The sequence below is a fragment of the Rhea americana genome, unplaced genomic scaffold (assembly GCF_003343005.1).
Source record: "Rhea americana isolate MKP2758 unplaced genomic scaffold, rheAme1 scaffold_0, whole genome shotgun sequence".
Classification (NCBI taxonomy): Eukaryota; Metazoa; Chordata; class Aves; order Rheiformes; family Rheidae; genus Rhea; species Rhea americana.
The window spans coordinates 5,962,741-5,983,503 of record NW_028185037.1 but is presented as its reverse complement, the minus strand read 5'-3'; the positions used below and the strand labels follow the sequence as shown (position 1 = coordinate 5,983,503).

Sequence of the window (20,763 nt, the reverse complement as noted above, 5' to 3'; positions counted from 1 at the left end):
TAACCTTGAGATGCCACCTGTGTTTGAGCACCGAGCCAAGTGCGCCTCGCAATCTGCCTGAAGCATCTTCTCGTTTCCTCGTGTCATTCCTTCTGTAACAACACAAGGAAGAGGGGAGGAAAGGGCTCCACTTCAGCCCGATGGGATGGACTCTAGAAGGATACCCTCCCCCCCCCTCCCGGCAATACATCAGCCTGAACCCCTAATGCTCAGAGCCTTAGCCCCTGAATGGGATTTCAGCTGGCTGCGCTGCCAGCTCTGAGAGCCCATACTGGTAGTGCATTATTAAACATTGATGCTAATGTTAAATCTTCATTCATGCATTTAAAGCATTAAGGTTTCTGGGGCAAGGGCTAACATTTATATCTCCTGAGCTTTATGTCTTTTCCTGCTGAGCTGCTTTATACTGCCTTGCAGGACCTGCGCATTGGCACGAGAACTTCCCCATTGCCCATGGAGAACGCCAGTCCCCCATTGAAATTAAGACCAAGTCTGCCAAGTACGACCCCTCTCTGAAGCCTCTCRGCTTCAGTTATGATGCCTCCACAGCTAGAAGCATAGTCAACAATGGGCACTCATTCAACGTGGAGTTTGATGATTCTTCTGACAAGTCAGGTGAGACCTCATCTTCGTGTCTTCCCTTTGATGCTAGATTTGACTTTGCAGGGTAGGGATTGGGAAAAATGATACTAGTATACTAATGTTACTACTAATATACTCTACAAAATATTTAGTGAAGCTTTTGGACTTCTTTGAAGACTAGTGTTTTGGCTTCAGTAAGGTCAGACAGGATTCAACCCTTCGGGAATCAGCATCACACACTGCTCCTGCTCAGAAAACTGAGCTCCTCTTAGAAGAAGACTGAGCCTATCTGGGCAATTTTGAGCTATCCAGCTCCAAATGCYAGAGAAGCGAATTGGTATCTTTTGGTTTAAATCAAAGGGATTTGGATCAGGACTCAGATGTGTGAGATAAAAAAAGTAACATAATTTGACAAGAATGACTTTAGGCATTGTAAAATATTGTAACTCTCTATAAGCTATATGCCAAATGGTTAAAAAAAAGAGACAAAATACATTATAGGAATTGGCCTTAGAACAGCAAAAGATTAAACTTAATTTGGAATGGRTATAGTTCAGAGATAGTTTCTTTGGTTATCAAAAATTATTTCATATTTCTGATGCCCGTAAGCCTCAAAATGTGACATGCTTTCAACTTTAGTACAGGAACAGAAGAATGATTGGAAAATACTGCTTTGCTCTTAGGTAATTTAAAGAAGCATAATCCCTGACATTTCTTGACTCTGAGTTTTCTCAATAAAGATAGGACTATATCTGACACATTCCTACCAAGTTTGCTAATAGACATCCATTCTACAGTATCTTACTATTGATTGTAAACTACAGTCAAATTAAGTACCAAATCCTGCAAATCTCTTAATAATCATTACTGAGAGGAACGATTGCAGTGATGGGACAAATGATGTGCGTCAAGGCCAGTCAGAATAAAGGTTTTATAGGCTCAGTCTTTAACTGTAGTTTCTCAGCTGCCTAAATTTGCAAAAATCATCACCCTGCTACAATAAATGTGCCTCTATTTTTAATTTAGAAAGCAAGAACAATTGCATTGTAGACACAGTCGCTGCTTTCTCTAGACACTGCCTGATTTAACTTGCTTGAGCAAGTGCCCTATTTTTCCTGAGCTTTTCTTGGCAATGTCATTTAGGGAATGGTGCTGAAAACAAATTAACCAAACAAAATCTTGTTCTACAAAAATCTTATTTGTTTTGAAAATACAAGCAATATAATTGTAACAGCAGCATATTCAGCATCACAGTAAGAATTTGATGTTGTTTTTTACTAATGACCTTTATACTGAACAATTTTAAATGGTCAGCTAAGTGGTTCACAGTTGTATAGATGTGCATAGATATGTATATACAATTTATACAAAGCATCCACATAAATAGCTGTATAGTTGGAAAAAAAGGAAAAAGGTATTCTGATTTCATAGTGCTTATTTTTCTGAAGCACTGAGGAGATGAAATTAAAGCATGTGAATTTTGACAATGGCATGAGGAATAAGGTAAATGATTCAAAGTATAGAAGAAATGGATTTGTTTTCACCAGATGTATGCGAGTCAGCTGTCATTGAACCCAAAGGAAACTGTTTCAGGTCCTTACATTATTAACAAAACYATTGCAGGCTCTGATCCTTGGTCTTGATTTCTGATGGTGTTATGTACAATTTCTGTTCTCATGGGAGCAAAGGTATTCAGCACAGATGAAAATTAGGACCAACCTGATGCGTGCATATGTTTGGAAAGAGGTATCTCGTAACTTTGGAGGAAAAAAAACTGCAGGAACATACAGTAATCTAAAGAAATGTCTATAGGAAGAATGCTCCTTATGAGAAAAGTCAATGCAGAACTAGAACATCTGTGACAGGGATCCTCTGACAGCTACGCAGAGACACAGCTCTCAGAGTGGGAGGATAGGCGATGCAAGTAGAAGTGCTCACAGTAGCTCTATTGGTGCATCGGGGGCAGATTAATATTAAATGAAAAAAAAAGCATTAGAGATCTCTGAATCATAAGGATAGATTCTTCAGTGTGTTACTTCCTATTGAAAATCACAGTGCATAAAATCTACCTGGCAGCACACTTAATGGCTTCATTTGTCTGCATTTAACTAGGTAACCTACTTTCACTGCATGAAATAAAGCTGTCCTTGACTTGACTGTGCTTGATTCACTTATTTTTTACAGAACTGTGGTACTACAGTATAATGTATCTGCCAAATTATGGTTAGATAGCATGTAACAGTCATAGGGAGAAACTATATGAATTTATGTGATATTCTATTATGTTTTATAGAAAACAATCAAACAAAATCCTGTAAATACTTCCCAAGGCAAGCACAGTACTTGCTCCTGTGAGCTGTCCCATAAACAGAAATGAATTATCTGTGGCAGGAGGCACAAAATGAAGTAATGAGATCATTGTTCRTGAATAATCTTGAACACATGAGTAATTCTACACAAAGCAGTAGATCCATTCATTAAGAATCTTCAGGCACATATGTGATGACACTGAAGTCAACTGGGCTACAGTTTTGAGTATTAATGTCTGTTTGAAGACTCCTGCTCTTAGCATTTTATAAAATGAGTTCTTATAATAAAAATTACAGGTTGTAATAGTATAGTAAAAAAAGTATAAAAGCTAAAATGTAATTGGATAAAACTCTCTGAAAGTCACTGTTGCTTATTTCTTTGATTCAGAAAATAATGTGAATACCATTGATCAAAAATAACAATAAGTAGATATCAGAATATTCAAAATTTTGAGATAAAATATTTCCCATCCCAAATTAAGGAGTATATATTTGCTATATGATGTGTATGCACACAGGAATATGTGGCCTTTAACTTCTGCTTGTATCAGTGAGAAACTAAAAATCTAAGAGAAAAAAATATTTCTTAAAATAATATCTATATTCTTTATTCTACATTCTTTAGCATTGTTGTAAAATAAAATTGTAAAATAAAAATGAACTTTTTGAACATAAAGATTTGACTAATGTATTTTCACAGAAGAAAATATCTTCTTCTCTGTCCTTTTAAAATATCTCTATACTAATAGGTGGAACTTTATAGGCAAGGTGGAGCTTTATAAACATAAATGTCACTTCAAGTTATAATTATCCTAGCTATGTCCTATAACCTATACGATTTTGTCTTACAATGTTGCTTCAAAAGTGAAAGGATATGAAAATATTTATGATAGCTTTAGAACTTAACTTTGTTTTTCATTCTTGTTAATTTTTTAGATCTACTTAAAAGTTACAAAATACTGAGTGTAACCCTTAAAACCCCTCTTCCTCAGCAGTGACTCCCAAATCTTGTTCTCATAGTATGATCTTTGAATTTCATGGGTTATGTGACAGCTCTTATATGTCAGAATATACCTCAGAGACTAAGKCAATTCCTGAAGTGTGTTTTCTTTGTGTTCCACAGCTGCTATATGGTAGCAATGATGTAAGGAAAGAAACACTAATAAATTTTTCATGACCTTTTATTTGTTGAAATTCCATGATTTCCTCCTAGGTAAACAGCAATCTTCTAGTTTTTTTTCCCTTTTTTTTTTGGAATGCTTTCTTAGACCTATTTGTAGAAAGTGAATTATTATTTAGTTTCTCTGCATCTACTTTATCTCTTGTGATTCCTTGTTAAATTCTCATGTCCAATGTCTTTTAATAATAGTGAAAATCTAAATATTTATAGACATTAATATTTAAAATATCCATCTTTTGTCCTTAAAAAAGGACAAAAAATCTATACGATAGAAGTGTCACTTGGGATAAACTTGAATTTGTAGTTTTATTCATTCTTGTGTCCTGGGGCCTGACTCTTCCACAAATGAGTGAAGCAAATGATACATTCAGAAATAACCACTGAACTATATAATAAATGCACCTTATTATAGGAACTTTWTAATAAATATGAGATTTGTATCTCATTAAGGGTAACTACTTAGTCATGTTAGACATCTTATGTTGAAGTCTGCCACAAGGAAATATTTATACTTTCACTCACTTTAAAAGGTAGAAGTAAACAGCAGCTTATCAGATCTGAAAAACTATARGAAGTGACTTAGCTCAGGACAGCCTAAATGGGGCCTAAAATTCAACTGGGAAATGTTCACAGCAGTAAGCACTGTATTCTGTGTTTTCTGATCATATATTTACTGGGCTTATAAAAAGTAAATCAGCAATTCATTTAAAATGAGAATATTAAAATATCATATTTTAGCTGTAGGCTAACGGGAGTGAATTGTAATTTATAATGTAAACCTCTGAAGCCATTAYTAAATAAATATACTAGTAATTCCTCCTTGTGGCTGAGTCTCTTAATTGTATCCTTTTCTTCCATGGCTGCTGAGCTAGAGATAGTGTTGAAATCCAGGATAGAGTCTAAAGTAAATCTGACATTAGTGGAACATTAAAATTATAAGTAGACATTGGGTAATCAAAATACTGGATTGATCTTGGCACTAGCACCAGTTAGGAGACTTTCAACAATTGTAATCAAATATTTTTTCACCTGATTCTTTCTGCAATGGTAAATATTAATGGAAAGGCACTATGCAAACATCTTTCTTTAAGTATGATTCACTGTAAACAGAGCAATATATTTTGTTATATTGGTTATCCAACAGTTGGTGCAGTAGCATTGCTTGTTTTGCGATCAACTGATTGACTAGAAAGTCRGAGGTCCCAGAAGGTGTGTGATCATGTTCAGTAATTTCTTTGTGGAACTGATATCACTAGAAGCTGCAAAGCCTAAGTGAGCAGAGGACTTGAGTTTAACGCTTCAAGGAACTGAGAAGGAAGACGACAGAGCYTGAGATTAGTCCAACATGATTCAGGCCTTCATTTCTTTACATAGCTTTTTCCTTACAAAGGAAACCCCCTTCACTTTCAGCAGCAACTTTTTCTTTCTTTTTTTCACAACATACTGATTCCAAGCAGATATTTGACTTGGATTGTACATACAGAAAACATGGTGATAGTGACCTCTACTCCTTCATTCAAGTTCCTATTCTAGAGATACTTAGTACAAAACTAGGAGAAACTAGTCAACAGTTGTCAGCAAAGGGCCATTTAAGTTAAGGAAAAGTTTWTTTTTAAAATGTAATGAAGTTATGTGCCAGGCATCACTGTGGCTACTCTATTGACATTTTTTCCTCAACAGAGATGTTTGTTCGTTTACTTACAAGCATGAGGGACTTGTGTGTACTTAAAGCTACACACCTCTTACCTTCCTTGAGTTTGTACATCTTCTGTTAGATCTCAGAGCAATCTGAGCACCATGTCCACTACAATTTCCAATGCTGTGAGCAGTTGCTGCAATTAAGATCATGGTTTTCACCACCAAGAGTGAAGCCAATGACATATTGTTACGATTAAAAGAATCTTAATGCTTCCAGCTTGGTATTTACCAAGTCATTGGTGTCTCATACAGGGTGAAATGTGTTAGGATTGAAGGCTTATCAGGGAGTCCTACAGGACCTTATAACCCACAGTCTCCCATTAAGAGACTACATGAGAATAAAATTGCACTGGTATCAGGGAGTAGTTGATTTAAATGAATACTGAATAGTTCCCTTTCTGTTTTAGAAGCAATACTTCCCAATYTACATCATTATGTGAACAAATTGTTTATAACTTGATGTATTTTTCATGTTTGTTTAATATTCATAAGCTGTATTTGTAAATAGTTTGAGTAAAATGCACTCTGCCTGCTCTTAATATACAAAAAGCAACTTCACTTGCCATTATTCCTTAATGCACTGTAAGTGGTCAGTGGATGCTTACATTCATACAGGTACATATTCACAAACATTTAGATGCCTACAAACACACATTTACACTCAGATTTGCCACAAACATTCTCACATGTATACTTATGTGAATCATAGGGTACAAAGGACTTTTACATATCGTGTGAAGGATTGAGAAGGAAGGTCAAGAACCTAAATAACTTGGTGTCCATAAGCAAGTCAGTCCCTCTGACTGATACCCAATCTGTATCAAATAGTTCAAGTGGAGTGAGCCAGAATCACGGACCAGCTGCCAAAGCACACGTATGCGGGCTGTTACGTTTGACAGATATTTCATTCTGGCCTATCTCTCTGGAACATCCTTGGTGATTTATCAGGCTAACCCTCTAGCAAGGTCAGAGTAGTTTTTTTTTTTTTTTTTTTTTTCCCTCCTCCCCTTAAGAGATACCAATTACATAGTTTTTCACTTTGTGAAACACATTATGGACGTTTTCTACAAGTATGATCCCTACAGTCAGACTCTTAGGTCCTATCTTACTCTCCTGTTTATCATGATATAGTGTCCTCAGAGGAATGTTTGAAAGAGATAACATAAGGAAGGAAACATTTCCCAAAACCTGATGTTCTGTACTCTATGCTTCACAGAAATGACAGCTCACCCTGACTGAACTCTCCAGTCTGTCAGATGGGGAAGCCCATCCTTGCATAAGAACACAAGGCTAATCCCTGAGCATACTCATAAGAGCCCTTCTTGTGCCATTAATAGTGCATGATGCTTAACATTTTTTTTCAAGTAATGCTTATTTACTTTCTCTCCTCAAAATCTTTTTTCTGTCATGTAGATGTCTGCACAGCATTAACACTAGTGTATGTACTGTGCATATACATGAATAAGCAGAGTGTGTGCAAAAGGACTGTCCTCAACAGTGGACAACAGAATTGTTCTGCTGTTAGGGTTTTGTTTAGAGGTAACTGAACTTCAACTAAATTTCATAAGTTCTGAACTGCAGACATTTGTCACGCTGTAGTCGATGCCTCGTTTCATCTATTAGAAGGAGCTCTGTTGTCAATGATTTCCATTTGAAGAACATTTTCTCATTCTGTTTATTCTCAGAATGACAAATTTTAGCATTTTTCTTATCACACTAGTTTTTATTACAGGGCGTAATTCATTCTAACTCATGAAACAGTCTTGTAGTTTATCCATTTGGTTCACTCCTTTGAGAAGTTTATTGCCTTGATGAATACATTAGTCCCCTGCTCTATATAGAGAGAACATCCAACATACATAGGAGGTAACTATAATAACAGTAATTCCACAGTATTCCTGCAAAACTCCACACATGCAGATGCTGCTGCTGCCTAAAAATAATACAAAATGATCGACAGTATATTTTTCAAAGCTGTTTCTGTTCTGCAAGGGAAAGGTAACTGCCCAGTGACTTGCCTTTTAATAGAACAGTGAAGTGATGTGCCTCAGTAAACAGCTATCCGAGATGCAACAAAATGCCGTTTTGATTTCTATCCATTGCCAAATATGCTAAGAAAGTGTAAATGGAGACAAATATAGTTCACCTTCTTTATCCAAGAAACCCCACAGATGTTAATGGAACAGTTCATGCGATCATTTGCCTTTCCAAATTAGCTCTGCTAATACTGATGTTCACCTAATTTAGAAAATGTTTTGGGATCATAACAGTGCAGTGTAATTGCTGGATGTTAGTAATGCAATTACTTCAGTAAATGGCAGTAAGCTGAAAACCCAGTGACTATCTTTAAATGTAAGCAAATTAGGCCCAAATTTATCTCATTGTAATATTACACGGAACTGTGAAATAGAAGGAAAGTTACACTTTCAAACTGTCACTGCTTGGACTGTTACATCCCTATGAAGACTAGGTTACTGACGTAGATTTTTGTTGAAAAAGAGGATTCTGTTGAAAAGGAAGACTCGTAAGGAAAGAACGTGTTTTTCACGTTGGCTGGTGCTGTCTTTGCTCTGCACGCAGTTAGCTGCAGTAGACGGTTCGCGCTGTGGTGCCGGGGGGCTGCGGGCTCCTGTGTGACGGGGAGGAGGTGCCCTCGCCCCAAACTGCCTGGCTGTCTCAGGAGGCTTTCTGCAACGGTGCTGTGTAAGAAGAGGGAGCACAGCTACCTGCTCATTTCCAGGGTGTTTTTTAGTAATCCTAGTTCCAAAAGGAAGGGAGCTAATTCTGAGGTGCTCAAATAAGGATCAGAATTTCCTCATCCCTCCAAAACGGGATGGAAAGGCTGGACTTCTGTCTTTAATGGAGGCTGAATGGATGTGTGGGTGACACGGGCAGGGACAAGGAGGTTCCCATTGCAAATGTTGCTCTGATTCTCAAGGACTTGTTACTTTCCAAAAGCTCGTAGCCTTTATTCATGGTTAAAGGAACTTCTTCTGGGAAAACTGAGGCTCCAACGTTTCTGCTTTGCCTTTTAAGTTTAATTTTAACCTTTACTTCTTTGAAACAGCTGAGAAGTATTAGCAAAAAATAATAACTACTCAATGTCAGCTAGCACAAGAAGGGCTRTTGTGTAATTAAGCCTGCTGAATTTATATTCATTCACACTAATCTAATTATTACTTCCTTTGAATGCTCTGCTGTGAGTCAAAATAAAATAGTGCTGGATTTGAGAACCACAGAATGAGAAAAGTAAGCAAAAACTGCAAAGAGACTTTTGTGCGTTTTTTAAATATTATAAAAGTATAGCAAACTTTGTGTAGAAATAGCACTGCAAATGTATTTAAGAAGATTGCATGGTTCTGCTTTTCAGCATGCTTTCCATTGATTAATAATGGCAGATTAACATGTGCTACGCTAGTGCCTTCTGAGGTTCAGGGACGGTAAAACCTCAATCCTTTTATATCTGCAACAAACAGCTAGTCCATTAGCCAAAGGAACGGAAAGTGTAACATTAAAACTCAATGGCATCATTTTAAAATGAAACATGATATTGTGTAGACTATTTTGCACCTGTAAAGATATAGCAACCAATTATTTCATTTTAAAAAGAAACCAATACACATTTGCAGTAGCCATTATATAAAAAAAAGAATTATTCTCATTTGTAGTGCTGTGCTTGAAACAGCTATGCTTCTTGGGCATATTGTACATATAGAAATAAGAAAATACAATAAAATAAGTGCCTATTTAATTACTTTAAACAACCATTCTTCTTGACATTATATAGCTTGGCAATAGGTAGGTTAAGTCTTGGTCTGTTCCATGTTGGTATCTGCAATTGCAAAGACTATAGTATAGCATATATTCATATTTTTCAAAGAGAAATGCATGTTGGGAGACCTCTAATTCTAATTTTATTTGCCAAAGAAGGAAACACAGGCAAATGCTAAATTTGTCCGCCAAACCCAAATTTTGCATGTATAAGGCACAACGATGGAAAACTAATGTGTTTTATATATCTTGCATTAAATTTTCGTATATTTCAATGTTTTAGCCAAATCCTTCTGGCCACTTTGAGTTCCTTCCATTGCCAAGTATCTATGGCTATTGTTGTACATGCTTGCAAATAATCAGAGTTATTCAAACCTGCACAAATAGTGAGCTTTTCCTATCTGCACTTGATTTACATTTTCACACATGCATGTACTGTGATAGTTACGTGTCTACAGTATTTGCAGACTGGGAGGAAAGCATCTTTACTCCACAGAAACGTTTTGTTTATGGCATATACCCTGAACACACTTACATGTAATATCTGTTGTCAATACTCTTCTGTCACTTTAATACATACATACATACATATATATATATACATATATATATTTATATATATGGGGAGAGAGAGAGGGAGAGATTGGTCTCTAAAATGTGTAACACTTCAAATTACGTGTTAAAAATATCTTTATTTTTCAAATATTAACACCCTAAACAAAGATTTAATTATGAATTTGACATGCTCAACCAAAACATACAAACAAAAAAACCCAGTGTGAAACCTTGCTCTAATAATTTGGATAAAGAGCTTGTTTTAACATGATTATTTGTCATTTTTCTGTGCTTTATGCTGCACTGGAGAAGACATTGTCTGTGCCCTGAGCATTTTGCAGTATTAGGTCTTGATCCTGCATATCATAATGGTCTAATTGCTCTCAGTTTAAGCGCAAGGTTAAAACTAGGAAGTGGAATAAGGGAGCTCAAGGGAGCTCACTCTTGAGTAATTGAAAGTGTGGTTGGGCACTCCAGTTACATCAGTCATATAGCAGGAATAATGTCAAATAGCAGAGAGCCTAAGTAAGTGCCCCTTTTCCAAAGCAAACTGGCAAATTGTTTTCAAAAATCTGTCTCTGTAGATGTTACCACTCACCACTATTTTTTGAACCATTCATTCTTGAGGAGTAAAGGGTATGACAAGAGATTTTAAATTCATGTCTCTTCATGTCTAACGCCATGCCTAGCACTTTGCCTTACGGGAACCCATGGGTAGCAGGTGCTTGGGTTTAATCTGGAGCCRAAAGCTTTTTACTCAATCCAGTTCACTATACGATTTGCAGGATTAAGGCCTAAATGGATAAAGTGCCTAAAATGAGGGGACAGAGTATATAAGTAAGTGAATGATGACTTGATCTTCAAGTGTACTTTCATAGAATAACTCTATATAGGCCTCTCATAATGGCTGTTCTTTTTCTTGGCTTTTCTTATTTATTTGGTGACAGAAAAGTTACATCTTCAGCTCTTCCTAACAGCCTTGTCACCTTGTAATATTAGCATGCCTGTTAAATTGCTGATGAGACGCCCACTGTAAAGGCACTTACATTTTCGTATGTCCGTTATATATTTTTGCTTATCGCAGCAATGTACTATTGAAGATGAACTGGAGCAGCATGGCAGCATGCAGAGAAATAAACTGTAATTCACTTGGAAGACTTGAGATGGGCATTTAAGTTGGAAGTGAGATTTGATAGCAAAGGCTGCGGGAGATGCTAATGCAGGATCTTTGCTTTGCAGTGCTGCAAGGTGGAGCGCTGGATGGAGTCTATAGGTTGGTGCAGTTTCACATTCACTGGGGATCCTGTGAGGGCCAAGGGTCTGAGCACGTGGTGGATGGTGTGAAGTATGATGCAGAGGTAGGACATGCTTTACCTCCTTCACTCTTCTGTACGGTGTTAATATTTTATTTCTTTTAATCTTCCAGCATCGTTGCAGCAGCCCTAGAAATATTAATGGAGCCAGATGCTAGGGACGGGAATGGGGGAAGTACCATAGAAGACTTTGGTAAAATGCTGCCTCGGGAACTACCTTTTCCATGAGCACAGAGTAGAAATATAGGACTCCTTGTAATTTTTTTTTCAGTTACATTATATCAAAGAAATTACAGAAGCACAAAAACCCACACTAATTATCCCTGTTTTTCCATTGCTTTCTCACCAATTCCTGGAAATTAAGAAGAAATAGACTTGCAGCACCTTTGTACCTACACACCCATTTTTTTCTGGCTTCAATTTTTGATATCAGAGACCTTTATAAAAAAATACAAATATTTTGCAGTAGATCCTTTYATCTTTTGATGACAAAGAAGCAAGGAAAAAGGCAAGTAGCCAAGTGAAGACACTTTGGCTGACCTCTTTGAATAGCCTTATAACTTTGGATATCCCTAAGACTCCTTAAGACTGCTTTACAGTCTTAGTACAAAATTGGAGTGACTTTAGTGAATTGCATCCTACCCTTCCCTGTCACCTCTTTAGAAATTTAGCACTAGATGCAGTGACAGACTTTTTTAACCCTTGCAGTAAATGCACACATTGACTGAACATAGCTGTGATTTGCATTGACAGATAGAAGAAATAGCCCTACAAATTCACCTGCTCYGCTGCTTTTTCATGAGATAAGGATATCTTTTATCTTTTCCAAGAAACTTGCCATCACCTTGTGTCTGCTCACAGTACCATAMTTACTTGCTTAACTTGATTTGAAAATACTCACGATAGTACAAATTCTTTTCATATAAAAAGAGAGGGAACAGCAAGAGCAGGTGAACTTTCATTGTAATTAGAAATAACAGGGGAACCAAAAAGAAAGGGAACACAACCTGGTGATTCATTTCATACTCTTTTCAAAGGTTTTTCCGGAAAGGACAGGACTGTTTTCTAAAAGCGCTCTAGATTGTAGGTCAGATCTATAGAGGCTGATGTTAATGTCTGACATTATTTCCCTGACATTGGACAAATACGTCTTTCAGTATTGACAAGAACTCCAGGATATATAGCGTTAAAATACTATATAAAAATCCTGCAGGCTGTGTGCAGGAAATGCTCATACTGAAGATAACAGGAGTTTCACCAGACTAAAAGCGGGAGGATACAGCCCACAGTTTGCATTTTAAACTCATCTGGGAATAAGAGTGAGAAGTAAAATATAATGCATGACAGAAACCTCTTTGCATAAATGAAACCTGAAAGTAGACGAATGATTCAACAAATTCTTAACAGTACACAAAACTTTTTAAATCTCAGCAGTAAAACACCGTCTGCTGTTAATGTTTAATAAACGACTTCCCTGCATTCTCATTTGTAAAATATTATGGATGGAATATATTCTTTATAGTTCTTTTTGTTTTCTTGCTCCTAGCTCCATATTGTTCACTGGAATGTAAAATATGGTAAATTTASTGAAGCTGTGAAGCATCCTGATGGTTTGGCTGTGGTAGGCATTTTCATGAAGGTTAGTTAAACCCTTTTTTGTATTATTTGGATTAATCCAGTATGCTCACTGTGGTTCAGGGGGACCTTAGAACCTAAAGTGTAGAATAAGGCAGCGTTATGCTATCCTGTAGAAATCCATAGCAAGCTAGATGATCCTCCAAATTCTTGACTTTCCCTACATACAAAAATTGTACATTTTCCTATTGCCATTGGCATATGATTGCCTTCCATCAGTGTGGCTGCCCTGTTGGCTGCCCAGTATACTTGCCTCCACCATGACAATGGTACTACCATAACTTTTCTAGTAAAAGATGATGTGTGTAACTACACGGTTATATATGTATGAATATGCAGGTACGACAGGCCTAAACCTCTATTTCCCTCTCCTGTAATTGTTAAACATTTGTCTTGGTTGAATTATCTTCATAGGTAGCTGAAGAAGGTGACTGTGCTGTAGCACTGTTCACTGTTTGGCCTCACTGTGTTTTGTTAGGAGGGTAACTTCTACAAAAAAAGAACAGCTCAAGTCCAAAAGTAAATCCATATACTGTAAATGAAAATAACTTTATTCTGTACACTGTCCTTGGCTGACCCATTTGTGCTGACTGTCAGCTGGCATGTTTTTAAAGCACCAGTTCCAGTCCCTTTGCCATAGTACTCCTGTTACATAAGGAATGGGTGCTGTGAAAATGTTCTGTAAAATGTTTCCTCAAGAACTGTAATATATTATGAGAGTAAATGATTACTTTCTTTTCATGTGATTTATATTACAGGTAGGGAATGCTAAGCCTGAAATACAGAAAGTTGTTGATGCTCTGAACTCCATTCAAACCAAGGTAATAAATTGTCTGTTTTGATTGCCACTAATTGCAACTGTATTGTGTCATCTTCTCCAGCAAATGGATCATTTACTTCTTCCCATTCTGTTACATCTGTGAGAGTAAAACAAACCTTGCTGCCATCAGCACTGATGCTGTTGTACTCCTAAATGTGAAAGTAATTCAGATGAAGTTATGGTAGAGGACAGGGAGTACTCAGAAACTGTGATCATTTTATATCTCTATGATTACATTTATCTGTCTTTCAGCTGCTTTTAAACCTATAGAGTAGGATGATATGAACTACTCTTCTATGCACCCTTTCTTGTCAGTGGCAAGAGAGAGGCAAAATGCACCTATGGGATAAATTTCCTTCTGGACATACCTCTCTTTTGGCTATTTTACTGAGAGAGTCCAGATGAGAAGTTTGAAGAGGATATGGAACCTTTAGGGGGAAAAAAAAACGCTTCTCTATTTTAAATATTGTGTGCAATGATATGTGATCTTAATGAGTTGAGTAATGAGTAATTAAAAATACTCACTGAGTAATTAAGTACCCTCTAAGTGAGTAAAGGCCCATGCTTATGAGAAATGCAGATAAGAATGGTAAAGAATGAGACTATGCTGCCATCTTTGTCATCAGGCTTCATTTTGAGGTCAATGGCTGTTGCCATTTATTTCAGTGGACACTCTCACAGATCTCCCAGTTTCTGTATTTCCTATGTGATCAGTGTACACAGCATCTGAAATCAATTGCATTGTTTGCATAAGGAAGTCATATCTCTAAGAGAAGAGGATGTGAATTCAAGGTTTAAAATAAAAAATAAGGTCTTGAAAGCCCTGTAAGATAAAAAATGATGTACTGAAAGTCTTTAATCCCAGATGTATTGTAGGAGATGCCCAACACTGTTTGCCAAACTCCATTTTTCTGTTCTTCTCTTCAAGCACAGAACCTCTCAGAAGAGACTGCTACTACAAGCTAAGTGTATGTATGCCAGCTGGGACCTTAACTCAACTCCCTTTTTTATTRTAGGGGAAACAAGCTTCCTTCACAAACTTTGACCCTACTGGATTGCTTCCTGCATCTAGAGAGTACTGGACATACCCTGGCTCACTGACCACTCCTCCTCTGCATGAGTGTGTGATCTGGCATGTTCTGAAGGAGCCCATTACTGTCAGTCCAGAGCAGGTAGGCCTTCAATAGTTAGTGCCAATAGATTTATGTTGGAAACACATTGATTGCTTTGGCTTAGCCCTCAGGGTGATCTTTCTCTGGAATGGCAGCTTATGTTACTGCAGAGCTACATAGGCTATTATCTAGCGTCACATGTCCAAAATATATATCTGAAGTGATGATCTTCTTTTGGCAAGACTTGTGCTTCTGTGTGTAGAAGCAGAGTTTCCTGTAACATGTAAGGCTGCCCTCTGTTTGGACTATTGTCCAGGAAAAATACGAGGATTTAAAAAAAATTTAATAAGGATTTCCAGATACACGACTTCTTGGCTGGAGCTGCCATGTATTAAAAATACAGGAAATTTGTAGAATGCATGAAAAGACCATTTGTGTTGCACATATACAGTAATTCTAACGTGTATTTTAAGCACTAGCAGATTTTCTTCTCTACATTCACAAATCACCTATCTGGATATACTTACCCTGAAAATACTAGATTTACCAAGCAACTGAAGAGCATTTATTCTACATCTGCAGCACACAACTTGTAGATGTTTGGTAGATCTACCACATCTTCCAGCATTTCCAGAATGCACAGAACTTGTTGTACAAGGACTATTCAGCCCAGAAGAACAGACTGGGAAATCCCACACAGTATTGTGACAACCCTAACAAAATTCTGTTGTTGGAAGAGAGAAATCTTACAGATTCCAGAAGTCTGTCTGCTRTCTAAAAACCCTCCTCTTTCCATTTGCAGCTTGCAGAGTCTACTGTCCTAGTAGGWCAGAGCTCTTGCAGACTAAATCACTTTCAGTCCTAGCTCTGTTCTCAACCATTAATGAAATTATGTAGAGGCAAGATTCCATCCTTGAGTCTGCATCTGTGTGCTTGGAAGTTATAAATAGAATATAAAGCTTATAAATATAAACTTACCCTAGACAGCTTCGAGTTTACCTTTCAAACTCTTAAATCTCTTTTAKCAATAGCAATGGTATTAACACAATTCTAGGGGGACTATTCAGCTGATATAAAAAAAATGCAACTGATCTGTTCTGGGACATAATGTAATAAAAGGTAGAATAAATGAAGAGGAAGAACTACTGGAAATAATCATAATTTGTAGCAATAATTGCCATTAATAAACTGCAACTTTTAAGGAAGCCTTTAAATTGATACCATTTATTTATTTTATAGTATTGATATTGTTATTGATAATCCAAGGTACACAAATATAATTTTATAATAGGGCAGAAGCATATTCACCAAAGCRGGATTGTTTTTCCTACTACAGCTGCTTTCACCACCTACCTACAAGTAGTAGAAGGCACTAGCTGTTTCCCCCCCAACACCCCTCCCTATTACAGTCAACATTTTAAAGATGAATTTGAGATCAAAACAGTGCATGTGGCAGCTTRCCTTTTCATTCGAAAACTGATCAGAACAAGAAGCCATAAAGCGGAGTGTTGCCACTGGATTTAAGTTGAATTGCTCTTCTAAAGGTAGCTGAAAGCTGGATATTACAGCAGGATGTAGCAAGCCCATTATCATGTGCTATACTGACACAGCAGTTGTTGGAAGAGGTCAAGCTCTGAACTTTGTTCCAGTCATTTCATGARGGTTTGGCCTCTCCTGAGCTGGCCTGTGGCCGTGCTCCCTGGAAAAAGGAGCCTGTCTTGTACCCTGACTGTTGCAGAAGCCTGCATCCTTCCTTCTTATTTCTGTCAGCAGTTTCAGTTGGCTGTGTGAGATCACATTTGAAGCAGGTTATTATTTTGGCACAGTCATTTTTTATTAGCTTTGCATCTACCCCCTTAGACATCATGATGGTTTTATTATGTTATACTCTGTAAACGCCAATTTTGCTTTAGGAACAAGCACTAGAAAAATCAAGATCTCTTGAATGAATTTGGCAGTTTTAATTTGCTTCCAAGGATCAGGTCAATTTTATTTTAAAATACCAAGTGCCCAAAGAAGTCCAGCCTTCAAAGAGCCGAAACAGTACATGTGGATGAAATCTGCTGTGAATGGTGCATCATATGGCTGGTGATACAGTCTCTAGCCCATTAGCACTGGCAAAACTTTAAGATGAATCTCTGGCTCTGGCTTCAGGTGAATAATTCGAATAGTCCCATTGAAACAGGATGATGCAACTGAGGATGTTTGTGCTTTCTTCCACAGATGTGCAAAATCCGTGGCCTTTGCTTCAGTGCTGAAAACGAGCCTGTATGCCCCATGGTGGACAACTGGCGCCCATGTCAGCCTCTGAAGAGCAGAGAAGTTAGAGCTTCATTCCACTAACCTGAGTGCTGAGTGTGTTAGAAATTGAGTGTGTTTGTGAGGAGCCTGCTCTGCTAAGCACAATTCAAACCTTTGCCATGTGCGCCCTGGCAACATCTGGTCTCCTGGATCCATTATTTTCTTCTGTTCTGCRTCTGAAATGCCAGCTGGTGAAATGTGAAAGGCTCTTGGCTGAATGGGAAAAGGGGTTCTTATCATGGGAGGTTGTGGGGAGTGGGGTGGGAAGAGGGGGCTGTGTGTRTGTTTTGATGATTATTATCTTGACTGATGCTGGTGTAATGGCTATTTGGGAGAGGATATGGTGACAGTGGAATAAACCATTTTAAGAAGCCTCATCCACATGCATAGTATACATAACTAACTTGAAGCTTTGACAAAAGCACAGGAATACAGAATATAGATATGACTTAGGGAAAAAAGTGAATTGAGATAAATAAAGCAAAGTGGATATTGAGAATTAGATTTCTTAGATTTTAAGAAACTGACATGTAAATATTTTTAAGATTGTTTTACATTTTTACCCATGCTATCAAGAACCTCAGTTATGTCTTACTGGAAGTGTGGGTTTATTTAATAGGAAAGTCCTAAATTAAATACTATCTTTCAAATTTGTTATTACCATAGAAATAATACAAGGTATCTTTTCATTGAAATAATATATGCTCTAATTTTAAAAAGAATATGATACTGTATTTTAGATAAATTCTCTAATAAAACTATACTTACATTTTTGCTTCCAAGCTGTTACTTTAATTCAGGAAAAGAAAAGAGTCATTGATMTTTTCATATCCTTGTACATTAAAACATAACTAATAAACATACAGTATACAGAGAATCAATTTCAATGACACTGAAGATGAATACAAACCTGTAGGGTATGTTAGGGAATTTTCCGTAAGTATCTCTCTGGTGGACAGCAGAAGGAGGTACTAATTTTGAGCAACTACAACAAATTAYTGTCCAAGTTGACTGCATAATAAAAAATACATTCACAAGAATGTTGAATGAAATCATACTGAAGAATGAGCTTCTTTAAAATGGTTGCTTGAACACTGCCCTTCTGTGACAGCCCAAAAACAAAGTGCCCCGTTTCTCCAAGAAGATCAAATCTTTCAAGACTGTGTATCCAAAGTTTGTTTTTTATCCTCACAGTAAGGCATCTTTATGAATGATTTCAACAGAAAAATTTTCAACAGAGAAATTATTTCCAATAACTTCCATTGTTGGATCTACATCAGCTGGTTTCTTGTGCTCTCCTGAATGCATATGCAATATCTAAATATATGTCTGATCTAAATACACAGGATCCAAGCAAACCAATAAAGGGCTGTCCTCTTTCCCAGATTCCTGGCTGTTATAAGAAAAGTCATCTTTAATCCCTCTTCTGATTGGATTCTGATATGAGATTAAGATTTTAGTCCTAAATTTTAAGGCATTTAATTGATGACACATGAATGTATGTGATCCTACCACATCAAGGATCACTTTGTAGTTGATAAAAGATCAGTTGGCAGGCTATGTCTTGAAGCTCTTGGGATCTTGAGCAGTGTGAGATGAGAATGAAGCGCTCTCAATCTGAGGGTGACCTTTGCATCCAAAAATCTCTAGAAAATTCTGCCACATCTGCCTCTTTTGAAAAGCTTTTCTTTCGTTTAAAAAAACAAAACAAAATCAAAATTTCTTTCACTAAAGGTCATTTGTTCAGCTTCCCTGAACCAGTCCCTGGAGTTGCTTATCTCTTTCCAAAACAACTACACTGGCTAATTTAGGTTCTTGATGTTGTATAGCTTGAACACCTTTCTGATGCTTAAATATGATCCACAGGCCTGAGCTGTGCACTTACGTCCCCTAAACAATGCAGGACAGGTTATATCTCTAAGAATGGGAATCATTGATCCAGTACACTGTGGCTGAAGTTGCTGAAGCAAGCCAAGAAGAAATACTCTACTTAAGGTCTTGTGTTGCACTTATTTCAGCAGGTAGCATCCTTTTGCTGAAACTGCAGGGAATGCTTGTTCCCAGTCACAAACACTAAGCTATTTCCTGGAATTGCACGTGTATGCCAGCACTTAATATCCAAAGGCTGTAACCCTGTTTTCCTCTTAAAGACTACAAGTTATGGCAGTATTAAAAAATGTTAGGGCATTGGATTTTCAAATCCCTCCCCTGCCTAAGGGATTTGAACCTATATTTTGACAAATAGGATATCCTGATTACTAAGTAACAGGGCTTTCTAAGAGATAGTGCTGCTTAAATAGTATCCAGGCTACTATACGATAGAGAATGTGAAATTCTGCCAAAAGGCTACAGTAAAAACGTGGGAATGTCTGTGAAGTTCTAACTACTGCTGCAATTAAAATGTTTCATATTTAATACTCAAATATTAATTGAAGCCAGGCCTGAGCCATGCCCAGGTCACCACTGGAATTCCAGTATCAAAGCTTGGGTGCCTTGTAAATGTTATGGCAAGCACTATCTGTCTCCAGCCTAGGTATTAAGGAGAAAATTGGAAATCCATGTCTCCATGCAGTAACTAGTTCACTCTTTTATATTACACATCTTCGTAGTGTGGACGGGTAATCCAGTCTCCCTAGAAAGCTCTTCTAATACATCGGACAAAACACTAACAATGGTAACAGTGATTTTATTTAAAAATCCTCCTAGCGTGGGCCCTCCCACAGACTCACAGGCAACTACCCCAAAGAGGTGATGAGGAACAGAAGAGGTCGTAGCTCAGGCGCAGGTGTACAAAGACGGCTGTGGAACATGCCCTTTGGACGAATGGGCCCCGGTCCATGACTCACTGAGGTCAATATGGGTGATGTAACAGCGAACTGCTGTTGCAAGAGCTGCTGCTTACAAGGGTGGTAATGTAGCTTCTCAAGGTCAAGGTGGAGAATCATAGACTGAAAATGAGGGCAGCATAGTTGTTAGTTATTTTTGACTAACATTTTTTTCCCATAAGGTGTGTAGGAAAGAAATCACGCTTCTGAGGAAAGAATGGACAATTCAATTTCTGTAATCATCTATCATCATAGTGGACTCTATCTATCAAAAATTAGCTCACCAGGACTGGAATGTTAAGTATATTTCTGAAGGCAACTGGGGGTGAGGGGTCAGTCTAACTTCCACAGAAACAACCAAATAGTTTTGAAAATCTAGCTCCACGTTTTTCTACTTGCTCTGACAAACTCCCGCCACACTTCAAGGTTGTTCCATAAATAATAAGTAACAGTAAGCAATGACAACCAACATCAGCCATATATTTATCATCTTGTTTGCATGAGCCTGTTTACCTGGAATATTGCCAATAGCATATGTTTGCCAAGTATAAGGTACTTTTATATCCAGCCTGACAATGTGCAAGYTGGTGTTTATGTCATATACATGGTGTACATGAAGAGCCTGCTGAAACTCTTACCTCTGTGTTCTACCAGGGAACTTT

At 37.4% G+C, this 20,763-nt stretch overlaps 2 protein-coding genes across 2 annotated transcripts in view; one reads left to right on the top strand and one right to left on the bottom strand.

The window, feature by feature from the left end:
• Window positions 1–18,331, top strand: part of LOC146601986 (carbonic anhydrase 2) — an 18,721-nt gene extending 390 nt beyond the window's left edge. Inside the window, exons 2-7 of the mRNA XM_085309059.1 lie at window positions 418–615; window positions 11,335–11,453; window positions 12,955–13,047; window positions 13,802–13,864; window positions 14,880–15,035; window positions 17,199–18,331. Of these exons, the coding sequence (XP_085165185.1) occupies window positions 418–615; window positions 11,335–11,453; window positions 12,955–13,047; window positions 13,802–13,864; window positions 14,880–15,035; window positions 17,199–17,318 (749 nt within the window). The 3' untranslated portion in view covers window positions 17,319–18,331. The remainder of the gene's footprint in view (window positions 1–417; window positions 616–11,334; window positions 11,454–12,954; window positions 13,048–13,801; window positions 13,865–14,879; window positions 15,036–17,198) is intronic.
• The window catches only part of EMC2 (ER membrane protein complex subunit 2), a 604,202-nt gene that overhangs the window by 548,148 nt on the left and 35,291 nt on the right, over window positions 1–20,763 (bottom strand). The window lies entirely within an intron of this gene.